This window comes from Notechis scutatus, chromosome 3 (assembly GCF_049901735.1).
Source record: "Notechis scutatus isolate UNSWTSFEM ecotype Mainland chromosome 3, rNotScu1.2, whole genome shotgun sequence".
Classification (NCBI taxonomy): Eukaryota; Metazoa; Chordata; class Lepidosauria; order Squamata; family Elapidae; genus Notechis; species Notechis scutatus.
This window is the reverse complement of record NC_142011.1, coordinates 20,899,793-20,926,795: the sequence shown is the minus strand read 5'-3', so window position 1 is coordinate 20,926,795 and position 27,003 is coordinate 20,899,793. Positions and strand designations below refer to the sequence as shown.

The following is a 27,003-nucleotide window of genomic DNA, read 5'->3' as shown; positions in this document are numbered from 1 at the left end:
GTGTAAAATAATTTCAGTTTTAAAAATGATTTCATACAAATTTTAAAATAGGCTGAAAATTCCCGATTAAACATGGCAGGTGCCTAGAGTACTACACAGTGGAAGAATTGGCTAGTTTTCAGTCCAATTGCCTAGTTTCATTCAGCTCTTTTCTTGGGACACATTTCCCCAAGTGAATTTCTCCTAACTACCCTTGTTTCTGCCTGATTAAAGCTTACCTTTGAGCCTCTTCCAGCCTTACTATTATGTGCCTATTGTTATTTTATCCACCCACATGTCCACTTATCTAATACTGGTTGTAAATCTTTTTAGAAGGAGATTCTTCTTCATGACTATAATCAACTAATGTGATGTCTATGGAGATTCTCAATCATCCAGGTCACGTTGTCCCAAAGGTCACAAATGACCAAAGGTGATTTTTAAAGATGCAACTGGACTTTCTGGTTTTTCTTTGAAGACAGTTTCACTTCTCATCCAAGAAGCTTCTTCAGCTGAAAACTTTGAAGAAAAACCATAAAATCCAACTGCCTCTTGCACCTTTGGGACAACCAGTGTGATGGTTGTGCTAAGTTCATGATCACTTCTGAATGCAGCAAAAGAAACAGAGATAAAGAAGTTTCAAGTTTTTACCAAGACAACAAGTCACACTGTGAAATAGATATGAAGTTCCATAAAATTTATTGTTAACTTGTTTTCAATCATTCCCTTTTTAAAAGTTCTTACACATCTGCAACATGGAACTGCACATGACAATTACTCAATTTGCATGTATATTTCTCTTTGATCAAGAATATGCACATCTCAATTGACAAGAGGACAAGTACAAAACATTAGCATCACAAATAATTTGACATGGGGATTCATATCTCCAACACAGGAGAGAGGGGAAGGGTTTTCTGCTCTACATTTGAAAAGCTTAGAAATACATATTTAATTATGTGATGGCAACCAATCTGATCACAATTAACATAAAGTTTTGGAATACTCTCAAACACAAGTTTAAATGTTCCAAGGAAAATGCAATCCCCCTTGGACTGTTCCATTTTAAATGCTGAGGCATGAGTTTTAATCCAACCCTAATCCTCAGTTTTAGTTTTCTGTACGTAATTAAGCTATGCCGGATGTATTACTCTTGCTGTACTCTAATCTGACATAGTGTTTGGAGGCTTATTTAATACCCTTCCTAATCTGCCCCAGAAATGGAATTATTGGGCAGACAATTTCCTCCCCTTGGATTTACATTAGTTATTATTGGCTTTAGTATCTAATATACAGGTGGTCCTTGTTTAGTAACTACAAATGGGAACAACTCAGTTAAGTGAAGCGGTTGCTAAGTGTAACTGCTACTGTGTGTATGATTTTACTTCAGCTTTCCTTATACTTTACAGACCTGTGAAAATCTTGAATGTCAGGATTGGTTGTAAAGTTACTTTTCCATCATTGTCATAATTGCAAATGGTCACTAAATGAGGGCCACCTGTGTAAGCATCTACGTCTGGGATATTTCCTTACTGTATTACTCATGCATGATATGCACATTGCAAAGTAGAAGTATAAAAATCATTGACTGGGAGACTGATGTGGCATTTCCCATCTGTGGTCATAGAGCCCAACCCAGGATTTTTGGTATTTTATTTACTTTTTGGAATGGGGAAGAGTTCAAATGGATTTTATTTTCATATTTTGGAGCATGGCCCTTGACACATTGCATAAAGCATTGTGTGGCCCTAAGGCAGAGGTTATGTATCTGAGTCCAAAGGACATTTGGCACTGGAGATGATGGCATCATTTGTCAAGAGGACAAGGCAAGTGGAAAAAGGTAGTCCCCACAAAGAACCAAATGAAAGAATGACCTACAAATGAAAAGCCTTCCACACCTTAAGGGCCCAGAGAACATTTCTGTCTTCATGTCATCCATAAGTTTTCTAACCAGGCCCAGCCTGAAAAAACATGATCTGAAAGCATTGCGTTAGCATCAGCAAGTTGAGAGTGGGACATCCTCAAGTCATGAACAAATTATCATGCCTGGCAATAGAAGTAGCTTTTAGACTTAAATGCCACTCCATGATCCTTTATAGCAGTCTCAAGTGGTTTATAGAATGAACGTATTGCTTCCTGGCAACTCGAGACACCCTCAAAATTCTGGATCCTCATTTTACTGACCTCAGAGGATGGAAGGCTGAGTCAACCTTGAGCCCCGTCAGAATTGAATTCAAGACTGTGGGCAATACTGCATTCTAACCACTGCACCACCAGGGCAACCTATACATGCCATCTGGGATACTGAAAACTATAGTTCAACCATGTCTGAAGGGAGAACAGTTTACTCAACCTGATGCATTCCACCATGGGTTTATCACCAATTATTCTGGATCAACATAACAGCCACATAGTTTTATTCCCAATGTGAAATCAAAACCGTTACAGAATGTGTGCTGTTAATCAAAATGTCCAAGTGTTTAAACAGTTATAGTAGAAGTCTTGCTTCTTTGTTAACTTTATTTCTATTCTTGGAGGCCCTTTGTGCAGTGGGGCTATCTAATCATCCAATGGATAATGGCTGATACCACTCAGAATTGACCTCATAATTCATTACTTTCCCCTATTCCGTGGTCTCTAGAGATGCCAAACTTCAACTCACGCTATTCCAAGCTGATTAGATTTCCTACAGAAATGAAAGGTAGCTAATTGGGGGAAATTGTTCTGGACAAGCACCAAAGTTTTATATAAAAAGTAAAAGTTACTGTAAGGAAGTGGTTACCCTAGGTCAAAGAAATGCAAGTTTTGTACCCTTTCCTTACATATATCCATGTCTATCCCCATCTCCAGCAGGTGAAAAAATAAAAGAGAAGCTATCTCATTTGTATCAATCAGCCACCCATTTGTAGTCTTTTTCATTATACAGCATTAGGATAACAGCATTCTACTCTTGGATCCTTCAGTCGTATAAAGGAAAGTGTCCTTTACAGCCCAGTCTAATGCATACAGTGTGTTTACACACAAGTTTAAAAAGAGTTACTCCCAAGTGTACCCAGAATTTCAACTCTAATTTATCTGGGAATACACTCTAATTTATCTGGGAAGATTCAGAAGTGCAAAAGAACACAGTATAGCAGGAAAGTGAGAAATTGTTAATGATGAGAAAGCAGAAATTCTTAATTCCTATTTTGTGCCTGCCATCTGGGTTAGATGATATTACTATTGGACTCAAAATTGGGTCAATGACCATGCTCAATATGGGCTCATTTCAGCTTGAAGGAAAGTTTCAAATGGTGTGCTATCACAACGCCCTGTGCTGTTCAGTATTTTTATCAGCTAATACTCTTTAGGAACAAAATAAGCTTCAAAATAGCTGACCAGGTTTAAGCAATGAGTTGATCGGAAGAGGATCGATTTAACACAGATTTAAATTCTGCATTTGGAAAAATAAAGTGAAAGGTGCATGTATTGGATGGGGAAGACTTGGCTGGACAGCAGTGAATGTGATAAGATCTGTATGTCCTTATTGACCAGAAATTAAACATGAGACAACTGTGTGATGCAGCTGCTACAAAGGCAAATCTTATCTTGGGGTGCATTAACATGTATTCAGAGTCCAGGTCATGACAGTAATTTTTCCATTCTACTTTACCTGGTATTCCACTTGAAATACTCTGTCCAATTTGAAGCACCAGAGTTTTGCTCAACTCAACTGAGTACATTTTAGCTGAGTATAATATTCTAGACCACATTTCCACCTTAAATCTAAACTCTTGAGTGCCACAATGTTCAAGAATTTTTCCCTTGTTACAGGACAGTGAAGAAAATGGAAAGGAAGATGAGGAGTCCTTGGTGCTTTCTGAGCTGGATTGTTTTTTTTGCAGACGTTTCATTACCAAACTACGTAAACATCATCAGTGCTAGTAAGGAGTAGGGTTTGCTCTCATTTTTATTCTAGTGGCTTGCCTGGTCAATGTTGGTGGGAGTGTTTTTACCACTTTTTCTTGTTCAGAGTGAGGACACAACTGCACATTTGTAACCACCACCAAATACCTGGGGAAAAGTCTAATGAAACTTGCATTCTGGCAGAAAATAACATCATGTGAATTGGGGAATGTGCATGGGACAATTAGCATTAAGAATTTATTCTTAATGGGGATATCCAAAAAGGCAGTGGTAAGGGGACTTACACCTGGACAGAACAGATCAAGCCATACAGATAACACCTCCCTCAAGTATTGTGCATCAGTCCAAATGTGGAAGTTCCATTGGCCAGAAAATGCTGCTGCATCCAGGCATTGTACAAAACTTCTTCCAAAATGACAATGTGATTAAAGGTCTGTTGTTCAGAGCTGCGCTTTGCACAAACGTTCTTCAATAACTCCCAAAGTCTTGCCCATCCCTAACTTCTGATCCTTTTTCTTACCTGTCAATTATCTCATTCCCTTTGTTCTCTTTGGTTCTGGCAGCCAAGCTTGTTTTAGCTGTTTTGCAGAAAATCTTAGAAAAGAGAGCTGGAGATTGCAGAGGGGAAGGGTGGTAAATTGTAGGGTGAAACCTAAGCTTTTGACTGTTCTTCTTGTCCTGGAAATCCGTGTTAATAAATGGGCAGTTTGTCCTTGCAGAACCAGAATATGGGATTACAATTTTCTTCTCTCCCACCCACACTCCAAAAAAACCCTTTTGAATAATTTTCTCTTTAGGAAAAAGACACATTCCCTTTAAAAAACCATCGCAACATGTTTTAACTGGAAAGACTCATCTGTGAATTCCTTTTTTTGCAGAAAATTCAAGAAAATAGAGCCAATAGAAATCAGTAATTCTGATTTGCGTTGGACCACATCAAAGAGGTCAGCCCGGCTTGAGGTATGTACAGTGGCCTGTTAACTATACTGTTGCGTTGCTCAGTTGAAAGCATTTCCCAAGGCACCATGAAAATGTTCACCATGAAGACCTGAACTCAAAAGATAAGTAGCAATAAAAATGAGGAAATGAAATAAGTCGACCCCCAGAAAAAAAGGAAAATACGTTTGAAAAAAATTCGTCATCTCAACAGCTGACTCAGCACTTTCCAGGTAAACAGACCCTTCCCAGGCACAGTTTTTTCCTTCCCAGTTACATGCATTTGTTTTCAGTTTTGATAAATATAAAGTGACAAAACTGGATCGCTTATATAACTTTTCTCTGCTTCGTTTGACTGTGAGCATTTTGTTTTAACTGAATTATTCAGTCTTCCAGCAGTGTTCTCCAACCAGTGCAGATTGCTTATCCAACCGTCGGACATCATTCAATGGTGAATACACATTTATTGAGTCTGTAAGCACTGTGCAAAGAAGATAAGCGAGTCCTTGCTCCTATGAGGTGAGTTTTGAATAACTTGGGGGAGAAAACCTTCGTCTCAGGTATTTTAGGACATAGAGAGGAAGACAGCTGACTAAGGTGATCACAGTCACCTTCCATAAGAACGATAAAGTTGTTATGAAGTAAACATCTGCAAGAAAGAAGATATTTTTCTGTCAGTCCCTGTAACTAAAAAGGACATGTTTTCATGGCTAATTTTGTTTGCATTTAATAAAAACACAGATTAAGAATCCAATTGCAGTACATCTATTTCAGTAGCAACTATAATAGAATCATGAACTCTGAATCAGAAATGTTAACAGGAAACTGTTAATGATACCAGTTTGTTGCTTAGCAAAACTCCTGCTGGTTCGTGGCAATCCCATAGCAATGAGTTTTAGTTTTACCTTTGGGGCCTATTTGTTTTCCTATTTCCAGCCTGCTGAGTACAAAGGGAAAAAATATTAAGCATAGCAATTCACATGGATCCAACAGGCCTCGTATTAATCCTCAGTGAAGGCTACCAGCTCTGAGCTACAAAAATCCAGATTATGATTAGATGGTAAAAAGAACAGAAAAGAAAAAGTAAAGTAATGTTAGTTAAAGTAAAATAAACAAAACAAAGCATGGTCTTTTTGTTGCATTTTAGTGGCTTCCTGGATTTTTGTAGCACAGCTCTGATAGCCCTGTGTAAATGTTAGTAGAATTCTGCCAGCAAACTTTTAGGGGCAGTGGGTGGTTTTTTGTTTTTTGTTTTACATTAAAAGGTAAAAGGTTTCCCCTGTCCAGCCCAACTGTAAGGGCCGGTGCTCATCTCTGTTTCTTAGCTGAGGGAATCGGCACTGTCTGAAGACTTTTCTGTGGTCATGTGGCCAATATGTCTATACGCCGAGGTACATGGAATGCTGTTACCTTCCCACTGAAGTGGTACCTATGTATCTACTAACATTTGCCTCCTTTCAAACTGCTAGGAGGGCAGGAGATGGGGCAAGTAACGGGAGCTCATCCTGTCACATGGCACTTGGGTTTCGAACCTGGGCTGTCAGATTTCCTGTTGACAAGCTCAGCATCTTTAACAGCTGAGTCACTGCCCTTCCCCCTTTTCCTTCCCCCCTCCCCAAGGGGCAATTCTAGGGGAAGATGTGATGATTGCAAAAATCTTAACCATTTCTCATAGCTTTTTTTGCACAGCATTATTCCATAAAATATTCTCTTGGCAAATAATTTCTGGACATTTTAAAAGGTAGAATAGGTGAAACTGATTTTAAATTATAACTGTAAAATAAATCTCTCGAGTTTTTAAAATAAAAGAGAGTTATATTTTGAAGTACAAACTTGCACATGAAACTTGGCATCCAGTGGGATGTTTTGGGCTAAGGAATATATTTTTAATAAACCTGCTTGTCAAGTTTTGCACAGAAGTGGAGGGTACAAATAGAAATTTGGGAATTTTAACTTAAAATTCAGCATTGACAGTTTCAGGTTTGGGGCCATTCCAACCGTCAATCAAGGATGTCATATTGTCTCACTGTAAATTCAAGACTGCTTTGCAAAGGAGCTGTAGTGTTCTAAATATTCTTTCTCTCCTATCAAACCCTTCAATTACCTGATTTATTCCATTTTCACTACATGACCCGACTAACAACAGATGGAAAATAAGCCCCTAGTAAACACATATTACTTGATAGAAAGAGCATCAATTAAGGAAACTGGGGGGGGGGGGATAGTTGAGTGATTTCCCATCTCTGTAATTTCAGCACAGCTGTGAAGCTTTTATTTTCCAGAAGGCTTCTCAATCCAGCTTTTATGCTCCCCCTCCCCAATTTCTAAGCAAGTAGCCTAGACACACACTGGTTTGAAACCAAGATCTGCCTCTGTTAATCTTGACATTCCACTCATGAGATATAATCATTCCTGGTGTTGATATAAAGCTTGATCAAAAACCATTTCAGTTCTTTGGGTGCCTTGCAAAATAATTCATACCTAACTGCCTACACTTTACAATTTCAATAAAAATGTAACAGATAAAATGATCATCAATTTACAGTTTCATTATTTAGCACAAGGTTGGTATCCTTCCATTTTGCAAATAATTGAGGAAGTTTGAAGGAAGACAAGACAAAAGATAGTTACCAATAAATTCATGTAAGAAGACCAGTGAGGCAATGTAGCATGACAGACTGAGTAATTCTGCCACTATCATGAGCCAATGCCACGTTTGGATGGTCAGTGCCACCATCAGCAGTTCAGTGAGGATCAAGGATGTGAAGGAAATTGCCACAATGTGGACAAATTCAGACTCAAAAAGCAGAAGTGCACCATACATAATTATGCTGCCTGAAATGAGAGGAAATGAAAGGAGTTATAGCATCAACCAAAATGACATTTGTTGTTGACTTTCTATAATGTGCATGGTTGAATGGAAAGTAATGTTTCCAAATGATCCTTGAGCTGAACTATTTTGAAATAATCCAAAGCTTTGAAAATTGCACAGTTCAGACACATAACATGGATTTTTTTGGTGACAATGTAATGCTAGGACTTGTACTTCATGAGCTGCCAATGAAGCAGTTGTGAAATTGGATCACATCATTTTACCTTATCCATCCTATAACCCAGAGCTGACATCAGGCAACCTCCACATTTTTGCCAAATTAATGGAATATCTTTGTGGGCATTTGTTGGACTAGGCATTTGTTGAAGAGGTGGGAAGGACTACCAACCCCTGACTCAAGAGACAGAGTGGAGTTCATTTGTAAAAGCTTTCAGAATTTGTTCATCATTGGCAGAAGTGTCTAGTGAATAGTTATGGAGTATAAAATTATATACATCTCATTCAATGTGTGTACAATGACACTTGTTACCCTTCCTGTTGGACCCAACACCAAGAATGACATGTGATTCTTCCAAATGAGTTCTTTATTATTTCACACCTACAGACAACATCTTGCTAAACTGAACAGTCTACTATCTGTATCTACAATTTACTCTGTGAACTATAAGGGAGGGGCTATCTTCTTTCTCTTACCAATCTTTGGACTGAGTTGCCTGCTACTCCTCTAGAATGTACGCCCTCCCTCCTGTGAACCCACCTACTGATGGAATAAATCTGTAATTGCCAGCCAGCTGATCCCCCACATGATGGGGAGGGTCAAATGATAATTTTAATCTAAAACTTGGAGAACTGCATCTCGCTGCTGGAAATGTCTTTAGTACTGATCAATTCAGGAGAAGCTGGCTTCCACAGTTCTGTTATTATACACAACCCCCATAAAATAGGGTTCCAATAATCCTTGCTTTTTCCCAGCCTGGCCTATTCTGGATGCCTAACTACTAAAGTAGTTTCCTAAAGAGAAATGATTAGTGTGTATGGAGAGATATTATTTTTATCTAGTGAATCTGTTTATTCATGATTCATTCTACGTTTGCAAATAAGCCAGCAAAACAATGAAGCCTATCTTGAAAACATGTTTACTGGCCTGTTTGGCAAAGAAATGCTAGAAAACTCTGATTCTCTTGTAAAAGTTTTATTGGAACAAGTTGCACAAGAGAATTGGTGGGTTCTCCATCGTTAGATGTGCTAAAACTGAGGCAAAACATTCATTTATCAAGGATGTTCTAATTTGAAATCCCAAATAGAATTGGGAGCTGGAATTGGTGGGGGCCTGGTTTTATTAGTAGCTGGTATAGGAACATAAAAATGGAAACATGTGACTTCCGATTTGGGCTTCTTCGGCGATGGACCAAAATCGCAATCGTGCGTAGTTTTGATCCATGCTCGCTGATGGAGCATCCCGAGCCACCCGGATTCAGGGCTGAAGCCACCCCATAGAGGTGGTGAAGAAGGGGAAGCCGTCAGTGGTGTTGAGGAGAGCCGCATCTCTCCTCCTCGGCTGGCCATTACTCCCTTTCCCAAAGGTGATTGCAGCGGTGGTCAGAAATGGCCACCTCAAAGAAGAACCCGACTGGACAAGATTGTGCAGGAGGAAGTTTAAAGGAGAAAGTTTGACTGATCGGGTTGAATGGAGAACATCTATTTAAGGTACCTGGAACCTGAATTTTAAAGACTAATACTATTCCTAAAAAAGATTTTAAGTGACGAAAGAGAAAGGGAAAGGAAACGGAATTGGCTTTTTTTCCTCTCACATTGACAGTTTTAATTGACTTGGAACGTTAAGAAGAAGAGATTTGAATAAGAAATTGATACTAATTCACTTTGACATTAATAGGCTATTTCTAGCTGAAAATAAAGTGTCAAAGGGATAAAGATTCTTGGATAATTTAAAAATTTTCTTTAAAAAAAGAAAGAAAGCAGAGGAGGGAAAAAGGAAAAAAGAGGGTGGAATCTGGGAAATGGAGGAGACCACCTGGAACTTAAAAAAAAAAAAAGATAGTGGAATTTTAACAAGGCTTGCAAAAGATACATTGAAGCTGAAACTTTGTTACAAGATAACAAAACCCCTGGAAAGAGAAAGTGAGAAAAGAAGCAAGAAACAGTTTTGGCTTATTGGATGATTCCTGGAACTTTGGGTGGAGGATCCTAATGAAACAAAATAAAATCAATTGGGGGTTGTTTAAAATTTTTTAAAATGGCATCACTCCTTGAAGAGTTAAAAATGAGACTTAAAGAACAAAAAGAAGAAGCACAAGACGGAAGAGGATCTTTTGGCTTCGTATTTCAATTTTTAGAAATTGAGATTTTGAACTATGAAAAACAACAAGAAACACTGGCAGAACAAGAAGGATGGGACAACGAAGAAGCCATCTTTAATGACCAAGCAATTTTAAGCGGGGTAAAAAAGGGAAAGTGGGGAAAGGGATTTAAAAACTTAAGCACTGAAGCAACAACCAAAAAAAAGAGTAATTTGAAAAGTAATCATAATATCAGGAAGAAGCAGAAGGGAGGATCACAGAAGGGAGAATCAGATAGAAAAGGGAATAAAAAGGGGAGGGATAAGAAGAGAGGGAAGAGGGAAAGGAAAAGAAGCTACAAAGGACAGAAACAAGTTATAGAGGTACAGGAAAAGCGTAGAAGAATTAAAGGTATAAACCTATTTAAAAGACACAGAGATTATGGTTAAAATTTAACTTGAGAGGATTCTACAAGGGTGCATGGGATAGCATTGTTATATTAGAAATAGAAAAGGGTTAGAAAATAGGTTAGATGACTAAAGTGATAGAAATTTTTTTTATTGATGTGTAGTGGAATATTTGTTTGTAAAGAGAATAAGGCTCTCAATGATTTAAAAAGAAAGTTTAAAAAAACTGAAAAGAAACATGGAATATTTTTATCAGTTGACAAGATGAACTTGAATAAGAATAATAACTTTATTGACTACTGTTAATAACTATTGTTTGGTTTTTTATTTAAAGACAGTAATAAGTAAAATAAGAAATATGATTAAAGTGGAAGACAACTGATATTACTAGGTAAAGTTGTTAAAAGAAATAGAAATGTAAAAGATTGTTATTAATATTAATGAATAATTACTCCATTTATTATTGTTATACATATATACACAGATATATATATATATATATCTACATATATAGTTTTTTCTTTTAAGAATTTAGTGTGTATTTTTAAGGGAATGTACCAAGCAGAATTAAATTGAAAAAAGGTATGTGTTATAAAATAGAGGTTAGAGAATGAATGTTATAACTGTAAAGGTATAACTTAATTTTTTAAACAAGATCTGAAAAAAGATACAAAGGTGTTACACTACAGTCTAGTAATTACAGGGGAAAATTTGTTTTATGAGAATAGATAATATGAAATTGTAAACAGGACAGACAAAAGTATAAAAACATTGATTAGAAAGATTTTAAAAATTAGAAAAAGATATGCAGTTGAATTAAGAAAGGAATGAGATAATTTAAAATAAGGCTATAGGAAGTAAAGAAAGGGGAAAGCTATTGAAAAAATTGCTAAAATAGTTATAAGATATGGATTAGAATGTATAAGATAAATATGTATTGAGTTTATGTCTGTATGGAGAAGTGATAACCCGGGGCCACACTGTTCTCAAAAAAAGATATTGTATTTGTATTTGTATGTTTTGTGAAAACTTAAATAAAACTTTTATTAAAGAAAAAAAATGGAAACAGGTAACAAGCATAAGGAAGAGTAAGAAACAAGAAACCAGTTTATCACAGGAAAGGATGGAAAAAAGACTACTGGATTTGAATCCAAGGAAAATATGGTTTCAGGAATCAGTGCTTTTGTATGTATGATTGTTGTTTTCTTCCAACACTAATCCCTCCTACTTCAATGAGTGCTGCTTCAAAGCAAGGGCATTAGGCTCTATGGCCTAAAAACCTCTTTCCAAGTCTATGATTCTGTCAGCTGCATTATGTAGAAAAGACCAGAAAATCAACTTCCTCAAATGGCTAATATCATTTTTATTGATACTGGCTTTAAAATCACAGAATCTTGCAAGTCTAATTGTGCTGTGCCTCTTTCTTCTTCTTATAGTTCACTGAATGAGGGAGGCATCTGCCTGAGCCACTTCTGAATTCTGAATCTCTTGTTCTAGATTTAGAAAAAAATGTTACCGTTCCTTTTGCCTAGGTTGGTTTCTGCATATCTCAATCCAGTTCATCTTTCCTATGCTCTACACCTTTTCTCATGAAAGAAATGGAAACATTCCTTCCTATCCAACTTCATATGTTATCATTCATAATTTTATGCACATCTGTAGTATAGATGAAACTTTCTAGCTTAAGTCTCAGAGGGACTTGGAATTGATTCTTAGCTATAATCCAAAGCATATATAAGCAACTAGATCCATTAAATTCAGCAGGAACTTATATTTACTGACACACACAGAGAGAAGGAGAGAGGGAGAGAAGGAGGGAGGGAGAGGGAGAGGGAGGGGGGAGAGAGAGAGAGAGAGAGAGAAGGCAGCTGAGCATGTAAGGAGATAGGATGGGAAGATAAGAGTGACTTTGCATTCTGCTTCTGGCTGATCAGAGAATGGCTTCACATCCTAGAGATTCAGCCACAAACATAAAGTCATGAACCCCAGCATGAGTAATCTACGCTGATGAGTAATCCACAGCCTAATTTGAAAAGCAATTTGACCAGTGACTCAAGATTAAGCCATAAAATACAGATTCAGAGAATAACCTTTCCACCATCTGGGAAGAGCTTGGTTTGGGGGCATTCTTGGGCAAAAGCTACTAGCCAAATTGCATGGTGTGATCCATCAAGGGGGTGAAGTCATTCGACCCACAGAACGTAATAGGAGAAGAGTCTTGGCTTAGAAATCTTTCCCACGATGTCTCATTTTTTCTGACTGACCAGAAGCTGTGTGTTCTAGATGAAGGCTTTGATATTGTTTCCAGCATTGATATAGCCCTTGAAAATAATTTCAGCTGGAACATTCTCTCAAACATCTCTATTACCATCCCAACATGTTTATCTTCCTGATTTTGCTTCTCTAAAGCAGGGGTCCCCAACCACCGGGCCGCGGACCGGTACCGGGCCGTGGAGCACTCTCTACCGGGCCGCAAAGAATTTTTTTTTTTAAAAAATGGCGGCTTTCTTCACCTTCGGTGAATGCTGCTGGGATCGGGGATCAAGGACACAAATGAAAGAAGGGGAGGGAGGAAGCAACCGAAGCCTGTCCTTCTCTCTGGGTCAGCTCTCTCAGTCGCTCTCTCGCTCCTCCACCAGCACAGGAAGAAACTGCTTCAAAGAAGCGGGGGGGGGCTTTTCCTGTCGCCGAAGCGCCCGTTTCTCCCCCACCCCCACCCCGTCCGCCCGCCCGCTCGCTCGCCCGCCCGCCTCTGCGCTTGCGGGGTTCAACCAGTGCTCCGTTCTGCCTGCCTGCCTGCCTTCGTTAATGGTTGAATCGGAACAGCTTCGGCTGAGTAAAAGAGGCGAATAGTTATTATTCTCAGCCGAAGCTGCTCCCAAACAACCAGAAACTAAGGCAGGCAGGCAGGCAGGCAGAACGGGACACTGTGGATTGAAGCGGGCGGGCGGGGTGGGGGTGGGGGTGAAACGAGCGTTTCGGAATAGCTGCGGCGACAGGAAAAGCCCCCCTCCTTCTCTCTCCCCCCCCCCGGTCCTTGCAAAAATTTTCTGCTTGAAACCGGTCCCTGGTACAAAAAAGGTTGGGGACCACTGCTCTAAAGTATGAAAGATGAGACAAGTAGTTGCCCTAGTGAATGAGAAGATATATTTGAAAATGAGTGGATAATGGGTCACAATCTTCTTTTGCTTTGCATTCAAAGTACAAGTACTTTACTTCCTGAGTCTAAGTCATTAGTACAGTATCTTGTAGCCAGAAAACTTATTTCAAGACAAAAATATTTCAATTCCTTCACTGAATTCAGTTATTTCTTGGGTTCTGGGCCATGTCATTCCTTTTTCTTCTGGTGATCAGTGGAAATGCCACTGATAAAAGGAAAATCCCCAGAAGGTACAGCTGCAAGATGTGACTTAATATAAATAGTAAGCATGTAGCAAAGCTCTAGGGACTATAGCACTGTGAAGCTGCAGTACTTAGTAGAAAAATGGAGGAAGACTGATATGACTGGAGCATGTAAACTGGACAAAACGGTTTTGGTATGCAGCACTTGACTTACGGATTGGAAGAGCCTACGACAAGTAACAATGATTTGCCTGTGGAGCATGTGGGAGAAGAGACTGCAATGGTCTTCACCAGAACCACTTTAACATACCAGCACTTTCAAAATGGAAATGTAGCAACAGAATCAAGAACCCTACTATCGATGACAGCTTGATGGGTTCGTCTCTGCTGCATCTAATTCCATCACTGCAGAAAAGGGAATCATAGTTCTGCCAATGGTAGACCTCAGATGACATAGACCAATTTCCTATGAAATTGTTGATCCTTGCTCTGTGTTCACACTGATGCTAGAAATAAATCTGCTCTTGATCTGCATACCTCTGGCTTACTTCCAGGCCACTAGTTTATCAGCCACTCTACAGGCTTTCTGCTGAGAAGGAAAACAAGACTGCAGCCAAAGTCTAAAGAAATATGATCACTCGGCAGAAGCTAAACAGTGGTCAATGAGAACAAATTCAGAGCTCTCCACAATTTGCCAGCTCTCTTTATAACTAGTGAAACTAAAGAAAAATGGCTGAATTTCTTTTTTGACAGAGAATTATACCAAGCCAAATCTGGAGAACAATTTATTTCAAATTTTCAGAAAGACCCTGATGAATAAAGGAAACCTCTTACCTTGATAGATACTTATTAAAACCCAGATCAAAAACGTCTTATAAGATAACGGCCTTCCCTAAAAATGAAAGGGCAGAAAGATGAAAATGAAATCCGTCTCATATATGTTAACCTCAAAGTCACATGCAGAAATTTGAAAGGAATATGAATGAATGAAACTTTGAACCTTCAGGAGATCTTTGTAGAGCTCTGGATACAACATGGCCACTACCGCTTTGACATCTTTGTCCAGCACTAGAGAGAAAACTGGAAACATGGTGTAGAGGGTAGAATACCTAAAAGCAGGAACACAAGAAATACCAGCTGAAGGTTACAATCTACCATTTCAGTTTTCTTGGCAAATGCTCTCTTCATTTACAAAAAGGTAGGACATGTAGACAAAAAGCAAGGACAATGATTTCAACTTAAAAATTTATCTGTGCCAGAGGTTGTCATTGGCAAGGGGCCGAATTCAACACTTTTGCAGAGGACTAAGGAGTAATGGTGCAAAGGAGGAAGATAGAATGGGGTATATACAAAGGTAGAACCCATTTTTTTCTCCCACTTGGGTTTATTTTAGAAGATTTCTTTCCTTCCTTCCTTTCTTTCTCTCTTTCTCTCTCTCTTTCTTTCTTTCTTTCTTTCTTTCTTTCTTTCTTTCTTTCTTTCCCTTCCCTCCCTCCCTCCCTCCCCCGCTCTCTCACTCACTGACTCACTCCTTCTCTCCCTCCCTCTGGATTTGTATTAAAACTACTGTTTCCTATTTCAAAATACTGGGCAACAGTAATGCACTAGGATTGTTGATGCTCATAGTTTATATATAAAGTGCATGGCTAAAGCTGTGTTGTCTCAGTAGGTGGCTGCTGGGTTCAGAAACTTAGCAGGGTTGGGCCTGACTAGCTTGTGAATGGGAGATTCCCAGGGAATTGAGGACTGCAGGCTAGAAGGGAGGTAAAGAAAATCTTAGAAGTCAGTGGGAAATCATTTATGTGGTGTCACTACAAAAACTATACGGATGAATTTCTATGGCAACCAGAAACCCAGGTTAACTCTAGGGTGTCTACGTTAAAAGTACATGAGTGTTTCACTACTAATTCTGCAAAATAACCCTGAATATTGTCTACGGAGATTCTCAGTCCTCCAGGTCATGGTTGTCCCAAAGGTGTTTTTTCAAGAGGCAACTGGACTTTCTGGTTTTTCTTTGAAGATATTTTGCTTCTCATCAAGAAGCTTCTTCAGCTCTGACTGGATGGTGGGGAATGGAAGGATTTATATTCCTTGCAGACAGCTGGTCATTTGCATTCTTTTACAGAGTCATTGAGGCCCCTTGGGGGTTTATCTGCGTCCTCAGGATCACCTGAGTAGTGCAAATGGTTGTGGAGCTTCTTGGATCTGCCGAAAGGGCTCCACACCTATTTGCATTAAGTGGCCTCAACGACTTTCCAAAAAAGAATACAAATGACCAATTGCCTTCAAGGAATATAAATCTTTCCATTCCCCACCATTCAATCAGAGCTGAAGAAGCTTCTTGGATGAGAAGCGAAACATCTTCAAAGAAAAAACAAGAAAGTCCAGTTGCCTCTTGAAAAAACACCTTTGGGACAACCCTGAATATAAAAAATTGAAGAGGTGAAAGACTGCAGGTCCTAAGAAGCTATTGAATACAATCAGTGTCTTAATTCAACGAGGTCAGGATACTCTGCAGACTGGTTATCTTTCTCAGCTTGTGTTACCGGATACTTTGAATTGGAAAAGATCAATTCCTGGAACTGTCTGAGTACAAATTAGATACTCTACTACTCAGCTACTAACTTTTCCTCATTGTTAGTGTCTAAGAGCTGCTTGACTTCTAAAATATACATTTGTAAAGAAAGACGTAATAAGTTTTATGTGCTGCATAAATGTGGTAACCAGATATGCAAAAAAGTGCACATGTACACATCAAGAGTTGGAACTGCTTGCATTTTCTTGGCCAGATTATATTTTGAACCAAACCTCAAAGTATGCTGCTATATGATGTGTGAAATGGTCCAAAGATCCAGAACTTAATTTTATCCCAAACGCAACAGGACTCAGCCTCCAACCTTCCCTAAGCTGCTGGGCTTTCACCCAAAAAAATGGTGATATGTGGCACTGGCATTCATTTTATTTCCTTTCTGCAAAAGAGTCATATTATAAAAACATGGCTGCAGGATTTTGTTTACTTTAAAAAAAACGCCCTGCTTTTTGTTTTCAGAAAAGACACCTCCCTCCCCGCCTCCTCTCCAACATGTTATAACATTGCTTCTGGGATACAAAAGTTGCTTTAACAGCTAAAATTGGTCCTAAATGGGATCCATGTGTTTTTAATGGTTGCTGGATTAAAGTTGCTTTGAAACTGGGCATCTTCAAAGTGTCCTGCTTCATTCCGATAAGAGCAGTAGAGGCAGGAAGGAAAGAGTGCGACATTTTAGCCTGTGCCACTCATTGCCGTGACCGTTTCCAAACTCAGGAAGGCTTCAAACAAATCTCATTATACATTTTAAAGATACCACAGGGAATGGATTGGCTCTTACCCAATGATGAGAAAGCCTTGATAGAGCGGAACAGAAGCAAAGTAAAACACTGAAGAGAAAACTGCCTATGGAATAAAATACAAGGAATTATTAGGCTTCAAAGCAAAAAGAAAATAGAGTCAATGACAACTATCTCTTCAGCTGTCTCTTAATGGAAAGAGTTGGTGGTCCCGCATTGGTCAACTAAGGCAAGTAGTGAAGATTAATACTTAGGAGAAACCACAGGTGGCTTCTCTACCCAGAAAGATTTGGCAATTTAGAAAAGGCTGTTCATGGCAAATTAAATCCTAATGAAAGAGGTTTTTTTTTAAATATAGGTTCCAAAATATACGATGCTACTCAATAACTCAATATTTTTGAAGGTCAATATACAGTCAAGACCAGAGATATTTCTGCTAGGGCGGATGGATAAAAATTAGGAAAAACTGCATGATATTTTGTTCCTATATTTCAGAGGTCCTCAATCCCCGGTTGCACAGCTGGAGGTGAGTGGTGGGTGAGCAAAACTGGGCATGCACAGGATCTAGGTTGCATGCTCCTCTTACAATACGCACGCACACACACACACACACACACACACACACACAATCGGTCTGTGAAATAATTGTCTTCCATGACAATTCCCCTGGTGCCAAAAAGGTTGGGGACCCAAACTATATATGATAATGACAGTAAGACTTTTATATGGCCAATAGTGGGAAGAGTTGATATCATTTACAATGCAAGAATGGTTGGTAAAGCTGATGGTGTTGGTTGAGATATTGAAACTGAGGGTCTCATTAGAGGAGAGACATTGACTAACTTTTATGCTAACTGGAAGCCCCTTTTGGACTTTTTGTACAAACAGAAAAAAAAATGAAATTATAATATATTGGTTTGGGGACTATTAATGTTCATAGATTATTGAAAAATGAATGAGCTCTATGGTTCTAACCATAGAGCAAAAGTTGAATTATTTTTTATTTATATCTGCTGTAAAATTATTCTTTCTTTTTTTTGCATTTCTGCTTCTTCCTATATTTTTACTTTTTCTTCTTTTTCATCTTTTCTTATTAGTTCTTATTAGTTTTATCTTTCTACTTTAAAATTTAATAAAATTATTGTATTAAAAAAGGATTATAAGTGATGTAGAGATCATACATGTGCAAGATATAAAATGAAAAGGTAAATGATCCCAAATCAATGTAACTCACTGACAAACTACTATCTGCTTCCACACATAGAAGAGAAACCCTATCAGTTGAAGGTGAGAAAGTAGGAACTTACTGATCAAGCAGAAACAATGCTCAATTCTTGTTTAATTGATTTCTCCTATTTTCTCTGCCATTTGGACAGAACAAAGTAAAAATCCTATGTGGGCTTTTAAAAAAATAAAATAAACTTTCACACAGGGGTGGGATTCTACCAGTTCGCACCTGTTCACTAGAACCGGTTGTTAACATTCTAAGCAGTTCTGAGAACCGGTTGTTAGAAGAAATTACTGGCCTAATCCTGTAAGGAAGGCAGGAAGGAAACATTCTGGTGTTGCTTACAGAAACTGCCTCTCTGTTAACCCTTATTACATTCTTGGCAGGACTAGACTTCCTGTCTCAGGAACATCTCTGGATTTTTCCCCCTCCTTTGCTAGTACTTTGCTTGTGTGGAGTGACCATTCAATGGCACTGAAAAAAGTGACTTATGACAATTTTTCACACTTACGACTGTTGCAGCATCCCCACAGTCATGAGAGGCCAGGTAAGGAGATGCGTGCCTTGATGTGAGTGATATTGAGTTGGCCACACCCAGCCAATAACATGACCACCAAGCCATGTCCACCCAGTCACATGATCAGCAAGCCACACCCACCACCTAAGCCATGCCCACAGAACCGGTTGTTAAAAAATTTGAATCCCTGCTTCCACCCCTGCTTTCACACCCTGATCCTGTCTGGAGTCAAATGACCAAAGGGCACTAAACAAGGTACAGGAACATCACTGACCTGCATGGTACTAATGCACAAACTTCTATGGATCACAAACTGGCTGAGAGCAGCAGATCTTTTGTAGCTGTTTCTTCCATGCACCATCAGTAATCGGCCCAGGTGCTTAAACTGAGTGATGGAGAAATCTGCTGCAAGAGAAGCTTGTTTTCCTTCCTAGGAATACCATGAAACAAAAATATCAAGGCCCTCCATCATTACAAAACCCAGAATTCTCCTGCCACAAAAGTAAGCATCATTCTAGTTGTATACAGTAGCCTGTTCTCCTTTGATCAGCACATAAGGTCCCTTAAATCAGGCATTTACTGCTGGGAACATGGTATGTGGCTCCCTCACCTTTAAAATTGAGAAGTGAGGAGGTCAAAAGAGCAAGGTTTTTTTTAAACCAGTGTCTGATTGACTTATTGTACTGTTCTATGCAGCTTATTCAGAGTCTGTGTTTAGTAGAGTTTACTGCCAGGTAATCCACATGCAGAATGTAGCCTTAGGAAATCTGAGGCATCTACAAAATAATTTTCAGTTTTCTACCCATGTTTCTCCCAAAACAACACCCTGTCTTATATTTTTTGCCACTCAAAAAGGCACTAGGTCTTATTTTCGGGCTGTGTGTGTTTGTGTGTGTCAACTGACTCACCTCACTTGCGTGCGTTGCCCCTGGCCTCTTTTTTGCTGTCAGAGACCTTCAGGAATTCCTTTTGTGGCTGCAAGGCTTTCCTAAAGGCTCCTGCAACTGATAACAGAGCTACAGATAGATCCGGAGCTCTGTTATTGGCTGCAGAGGCCTTCAGGAAAGCCTTGCCAGCCTCGTCAGCTGCAGAAGAAATGGGCCAGCAAGGCAGGCGTTGGGGTGTGTGAGGCCTGGATGCAACTGTCCGAAGGTAAGTAGTAGGGCAGCACCCCCCATCCCCACCCTAGCTTAATTAAGACCCCATGGAGTGGGTGGGGTCTTAATTAGGGATTATTTTGGGGGTAGAGCTTATCTTGGGCACACTTGTAAAAATTAAGCTAGGACTTACTTCTGGGGTAGGTCATATTTTCGGGGAAACACAGTACTTCTATTTATCGTTATTTATTTATAACATAACATCTTTTTCTTTGCAGGTAGTCTTTGACTTATGATCACAATTGGGACCAGAATTTCTGTTGTTAAGCAAGATGGCAGTTAAGTGAAGTTGTGCCTGATTTTCACGATCTTATTTGGTCATGATCCTTAAGGGAATCATTGCAGTTGTTAGTGAATCAAGTGGGCATTAAAGTCAGTCCAGTTTGATATAATGACCCATGTGATGTCATCACAGCTCTCACTGTATGTTAAGGATGCCGTGACTATCTCAAAATCATTCATAATACTTTTGGATAAGAGGGAAAATAATGCCCCAGTTAGGAATAAAATCAGACCAGAAAGGTACAGGATGACAATTTAATCAAAAGCATATGTCTTAAATTGGAGCTAAAAGCATAAAAGCTTGACAGCCACCAAATCTGTGAGTGGGACCACATCACATCTGTAGGCTCAGGGAAATTATATATATATATATATATATATATATATATATATATATATATATATATATATATATATATATATATATATATATATATATATATATTTACTTTTCCACTGCATCATGTCTATTTTAAGGATTATACTTACATTTTTATGGTTTTCTCATCTCAAAATTGGAATAAGCAACTATGGTCAAAGAAGGAGAGGGGTCTTTGATGAATAAAGAAACAATTGGTCCAGAGAGCTTCCAAGGTTGTGTTTCATAAATCAGATGACAGCAATAGCACTTAGTCTTATATACCACTTCACAGTGCTTTACACTGTAAGTGGTTTATAGAGTCAGCATATTGCCCCCAACAATCTGGGTCCTCATTTTACCCACCTTGGAAAGGATGGAAAGCTGAGTCAACCTTGAGCCTGGTGAGCCAGCCAAACTGCAGCCAGCCGCTAGCAGAAGTAGCTTGCAGTGCTGTATTCTAACCACTGTGCCACCACAGCTCTAGTGATACTCTGATTGTGAGTTTATGTCTATCCACTGAACTAAAGCTCTCTCTCCTGAAATCATTATCATTATGACTGTTTCATTCAAACTAAACATCATGCTTTGGCTTACCTTTCCTTCAACACCAACACCACAGTCTGCCTCCTGAATCATACTGACATCATTTCCCCCGTCACCTGTAACACACAAAATCAAGGAAGTTCAGTTGAGTGGCTTAGAATGCTAGCAATGAAATACGATTCCTAGCTATTCTGCAGTATGTTTCCATTTTACAGGACTTATCAAGGTAAAAAGAAGCCATGATGAGAAACTTGGGGAATTATAAATGGAAAACTGTTCCCGAGTCAACATTGTAAATTTATGTGAGACAGCTGTAAAATGAGCTCTGTTTGGAACCGCTCCTGGTATTAAAACCAACACTTTCAGTCTAATTGGGCATAAAGTACACTGTGTTGCTGCAAAGGGACAGTTCCAACATGGGAATGCTTCCAGGACTGTTGTAGTACTTTTGTATAACCTCAAGGGCAAGCCCAAGTGATGGGCATAGAGTCAAGTTGGGTGTATGAACATTCAAGTTTATCTGGATGCATCTAGTGAATGAAACAGCTCATTACCACAAGCCAATGAATTTCAACTAGCAGGTGAACTTCAAAACGAAACAAAGCATACACACACCCTCAGAGAGACAAAGAAACACAAAATTTTCCCCATGGGATGAGATGGAGACATCTGAAACACATCTGGCTTAAGTTCACAAGTTATCTGGAAACCACACAGGGCAAATGGTGGAAGCACTGAATCATAAAAACATCCCATTTTTGCCATTTTCTTTATGGTTGAAAGCCAGTTCCAGTTCTCCTTGCTTAGCCAAGGCTGGATCTGCTTAGGTTTTACTTGGTCTGCTATAGCTAACCATAAAGAGACAAATCATTTTAGCTGTAGAGTTCCTAGCTGGCAGTGACATCCTTTTGAATGGTTACAATAATGGATTCCAGAGCTTCATTATACATGCAACATAAAATGAAAAAAAAAAACAACAACAGCAAGAGGGATATTCTAATATCACTAGCAGTTTAGCATTTCTTTGGACAATTATTCCAGGTCATTCAATATAAGTTTTACTGTCTCTTTTCACGTTTTAACTATGCTATGTTTTTTTTCCTCTCAGTATCATGAGGTGTAAAGTAAGCAAGCGGAATAACTAAATGAAAGAGCAGAACATGTTTCACGGTGCCTGTTTTCAAGAAAAGCAGAGGTAATAAAACATGGTGGCTAAAATTCAAACCCACAAATTCTGGGGGAAGGAGCTGGAGCTGCAGTTGTAGAAAATGCAAAAAAAAAACAAAAAAAAAAAAACTAAGGAGATTTAGGACAATAATAATGCCTTGCTGCAAGAACAGCAGCATTGGTTTAATAACTGTTCAAAGTTACAATGGCACTGAAAACAGTGCTTTACAACTGGTCCTTGTACTTACAACTGTTTTGACTGTGGTTACGTGATCAAAATTCAAGCCCTTCTCAATTTACAATGGTTACAGAATCCCAGGGTCATGTGATCATCATTTGTGATCTTCCTAGCCTGCTTCCAAGAAGCAAAGTCAATGGGGGAAACTGGATTATCTTAATAAATGTGTGATTCACTTAACAATTGCAGTGATTTGCTTAACAACTGTGGGGGGAAAAACTTCATAAAATAAGGCATTACCCACTTAACAGCTGCCTTGCTTACCAACAGAAATTCTGATCCCAACTGTGATTGTAAGTTGAGGACTACCTGTAAACTCAATTGATTAAGAGCCATCAAATTACTATCAACTCTTAGCAATCTCACAGATTTTCTCCATGATGATCTCTTTCAATAACACCAAAATGTCTGTAGTTATGATGGAATGGTTTAATTACTCTTCTGCAAGTGATCAGGAGCTTAGACTCAATGATCCCTTCCAATTCTCTATTTTGTGCCAGCTTATTACACTTGCATGGAAAGGGCTGCCTCATAGCTACATCCATGGATTTGCTTTCCTTCAGAAACTCTAACCTTTATTAAAAAACCTCAGAGAAATGGAAAACCCATAGGTGTGCAATGTTTAAATCACAGCTTTTTCTCTGTGATGATGAACCAATATACAAAAAAGACGCTAAACTAGAGAATCCAGCTGGAGAATCCCTACTATGAAAGATTGCAGGGAGGCTGGGAAAGTAAAAGTAAGAAGAAATAACTGAAAGACTGAAGGACAATCCATTGATAGCTTATCCTATGAATTGGATACTTCAGCCCTGGTGGCCAGAAACTAGAAAGAAAATGACTCTTTAATGAGGTCATTGTAAATGAGAACTAGACATTCTTCTTGAAGTCTTGAAAAGTGTAATTAACAATAAACTATAGCAGCGGTCCCCAACCTTTGTGACTTGGTGGCCTGACGGGTGGGGGGGAGGAATGGGTTGCGCAGGCGGTGGGCTGATGCACATGTGTGCAGCTCAACTTGCACAAGTGGTGGGTTGGCATGTGTGAGCGCCTGCTGGCCAGATGCTCAGAAAAGCTGCACCAGAGCTGCACCAGTGTGTTCTGGTCAGCCCCTCACGTGGCCCAATTCTGAATAGCCCATGGCCCAGTGGTGGGCCATGGCCTGAGGGTTGGGGACCCCGATCTATAGATACCCCAAGAATAGCCTAAAAGATACTACATGAAGTATGTGTAATCTTTGGTTCCTTGTTGTCATCTATGTGAGGTTTAACACCTACCTACTGCGCAGGTCAACTTCCCAGTTCTCTCCTTGAGTAAGCGTACAATTTGAGCCTTTTGTGTTGGGGCACATCTACAGCAGATGACTGCCGGACACTGGCAAGCCAGTTCCATGAACTCATACTCATAGTATTTCAAGCATACCTATTCCATGAGAAAAAAACAAAGAAAGAAACAAAGTTAATGGGATGCAGAGATTTTTTCTTTTGCTGACCCCTGTTCCTTGTAAGAGCCTGACCTTCTAGATCAGTGTTTTTTTCAGTCTTGGCAACTTTAAGGTAAAAGCTAAGAATTCTAGGACAACTTCTCAAAGTTGTCAATGTGAGAAACAGTTCACTGGAGGAATTTGTGTGTTTCTGGCCAAAGCTGCTGATGCAAAAGCTGGGAGCCCAGTATCAGAATATATTCATGAATTGGAATAGAGCTTAGTAACAAGGTCAGCCAATGAGAGCTGAGTTGAGGGCTGAAACTTAAAGAGAGAATCTGGGCGTGGTTTATCTCTGTTCTGTGCTCAGCTCTAAAGTGAAAGAGAAACTAAGTTGCTTGCTTGTGTGCTGAAGTTGAGTTGCTTGTAACATGTCTGCCTCTGTTTGAGTTTGCTCCATGTTGGAGAAATCTACAACTGGTATTGTAAAATTTTCTTAATAAGTTTACAAAGACATTAAATGAAGCATCAGCCATCTGTGTTTATTTTTCTGGCACTGAATTTATGCGGCAAAACTCTCAATACCCAGCCCACCTCTCACCTCCAAGGAATCCCCAGAAATCACCAGGGCACAGTCATGTTTGCGGCGGAAAGCATTTAGTTCCAAATGTGCTTCTCCACGGTTGGTCACCTGGACAGGAGAGAATGGGTAGCTTAGTGTCAGCAGAGAATTCATTATATGTCAGATGGGTGTCAAATCTGCCAGATGGTGGGTATGGTGTCCTGATCCAAGCCCTGCCACTTCTGTACTTGCAGTTTTTTTTAATTAATTAATTAATTAATTAATTAATTTGTTTATTTGTTTATTTATTTATTTATTCATTTATTCATTCATTCATTCATTCATTCATTTATTTCATATGTAGGCTGCCCCAGTCTGTCATAATTCTGTGTAGGTGAGAAAATAAAACAATAGAAACAAGAATATACACAATCCCAAAAGGAAAAAAAAGTTAAGATTAGGAGAAACTTAACAGGGCAATGCAAGGGACCACTGTCCATTCTAATTCATTGCCTTGGCCCAGGTTTTAAAAGTTCATTTAAGTGAGGCCAAGAATATATGAATCTTGGGGGATGAGGGATTGTGTTTCAGAAAGCAGGCACCATGACAAAAAAAAGCCTGCTTTCTGGTTCCCATCACATAGCCTGTTGGACCTAGAGGATGTCAACTTACATCAGAATGCATGAGATCAGCAGAAACTGCTGGAAATAAGTTGACACTCAGATAGCAAAGTCCTATCCCATGAAGGGCTTTATAAGTAATATCCAGGACCTTGAATTGCATCTAGGACCCACCACCTCACCCACTTGACAGCTTTAAGACCTGTGGACCTCAACTTCCAGAATTCCTCCTCCCATCATGTTAGCTCAGGAATTCTGGGAGTTGAAGTCCACAAGCTTTAAACTTGCCAAGTTTGAAGACCCTTGATCTAGGACCTTATGGTAATTATTGCAGTTATGATGCAGAAATATTACCTGAATTTATCACAGCATGCTCATAACTTCTCATTTCAAGTGATTTTCAAGAGTACACTGCAATTGTCCAGGCATAAGGTAACCAAAGCATGAATGACTGTCTTAAGGACCTTCAATTTCAAGCACAACTGACACACTAAATTAATTTGGGTGAAAGTCTTCCTGACAACAGCTGCTGTCCCAAAAAATGACAAATCTTGCATTTTGCTCTTCCCCAGCAAGGAATGAGTCACAGCAAACAACAACAACAACAACCACCCACTGGGCAGGTAGTTGAGGATGTTGAGCTGGAGAAATAATTTCATTTCACCGTTCTTATGGCCACCATGTAATCCCTAGGCTCTTATTCATTCTCAATTAGATTCACCCTTTGTCTTCTTCCAACAGCACTCTAGGCCTTTTTCTGGCACTTTGTCTCCTGGAGTTCCTCAGAAAATCAAGGAACTCATTAGGATCGTTGCACAGGGAAAGGCCACAAGCAGCATTTTGATCCAAGGATAGTAGGCAGCAACAAGTGACTCAAGTGTTCCAGATTTTGAATGCCTACAACTTACATTAGTGTGGATCTTATCCAGAACGTGGAAGAATGATTAATGGCTTGAAGAAGAAAAAAAAAAAAGCACTGAGGAGTTCCGGTTTGAGCTTCTTCGACGACAGACAGAAATCTGCGATCGTGCACGGTTTCGGTCTGGGCTCGCCGCTGGAGCACCCCGAGCCGCCTGGTTTTGGGGCTAAGCCACCCTGTAGAGGTGGTGAAGAGGGGGGAGACTGCCAGCAGGGTGGAGGAGGGCCGCATCTCTCCTCCTCAGCTGGCCATTACTCCCTTTCCCGAAGGCGGTTGCAGCGGTGGTCACAAATGGCCACCTCAAAGAAGAACTCGACCGGAAAAGAATGTGTAGGAGGAAGATAAGAAGTGAAAGTTTTGGCTGACTGGGTTAAATTGCAAAAGCAACAACTAAGGTACCCTGGAATTTAAACTAAAAAAAAAAATAGCATCGTTCCCAAAGAAGATTCTGAAGCAGCCAAGGAAAGTGAAAAGGGAAAGGTTTGGGTTTTTTTTCTTCTGTCCCTTTCCCTATACTGACAACTAAGAGACTTAAATAAGAAATCGGGGGGGAAAATCCACTTTGACATCAATAGGCAATTAATCTGAAAATAAAACAAAATGTCAAAGGGATAATAAAGATTTCTGGACACTAAAAAAAAAATTTATAAGCAGGAAAGGAGAGAAAAAGAATAAAAGGGCAGGATCCAGAAAAAAGGGAGGAGACTGCCTGGAATTAAAAGGAATCTACAGTAAAACTTCAACAAGACTTCTAAAAGATACATTTCAACTGAAACTTGGCAACTAAATAGTAGAACCCCAGGAAGAGAAAGTGAAAAAAAAGCAAAAAGAAACAGCTTGCGTGTATTTGGATTACTTGGTGATCTTTGGATTCTTGGTTATTGCATTTGAATGACTAAAATTAATCGGGTGGTTGTTTAAAAATTTATACAATGGCACTACTTCTGGATGAATTGAAA

The 27,003-nt window shown here is 39.3% G+C and overlaps 1 protein-coding gene across 1 annotated transcript in view; it reads right to left on the bottom strand.

The window, feature by feature from the left end:
- Window positions 1-661: 661 nt before the first annotated feature.
- Window positions 662-27,003, bottom strand: part of ATP9A (ATPase phospholipid transporting 9A) — a 102,376-nt gene continuing 76,034 nt past the window's right edge. The window contains exons 20-28 of the mRNA XM_026664965.2: window positions 24,545-24,634; window positions 23,798-23,942; window positions 21,167-21,231; window positions 19,047-19,202; window positions 17,069-17,133; window positions 14,701-14,809; window positions 14,535-14,592; window positions 7,453-7,656; window positions 662-5,470 (exon numbers count right to left, since the gene is read on the bottom strand). Of these exons, the coding sequence (XP_026520750.1) occupies window positions 5,334-5,470; window positions 7,453-7,656; window positions 14,535-14,592; window positions 14,701-14,809; window positions 17,069-17,133; window positions 19,047-19,202; window positions 21,167-21,231; window positions 23,798-23,942; window positions 24,545-24,634 (1,029 nt within the window). The 3' untranslated portion in view covers window positions 662-5,333. The remainder of the gene's footprint in view (window positions 5,471-7,452; window positions 7,657-14,534; window positions 14,593-14,700; window positions 14,810-17,068; window positions 17,134-19,046; window positions 19,203-21,166; window positions 21,232-23,797; window positions 23,943-24,544; window positions 24,635-27,003) is intronic.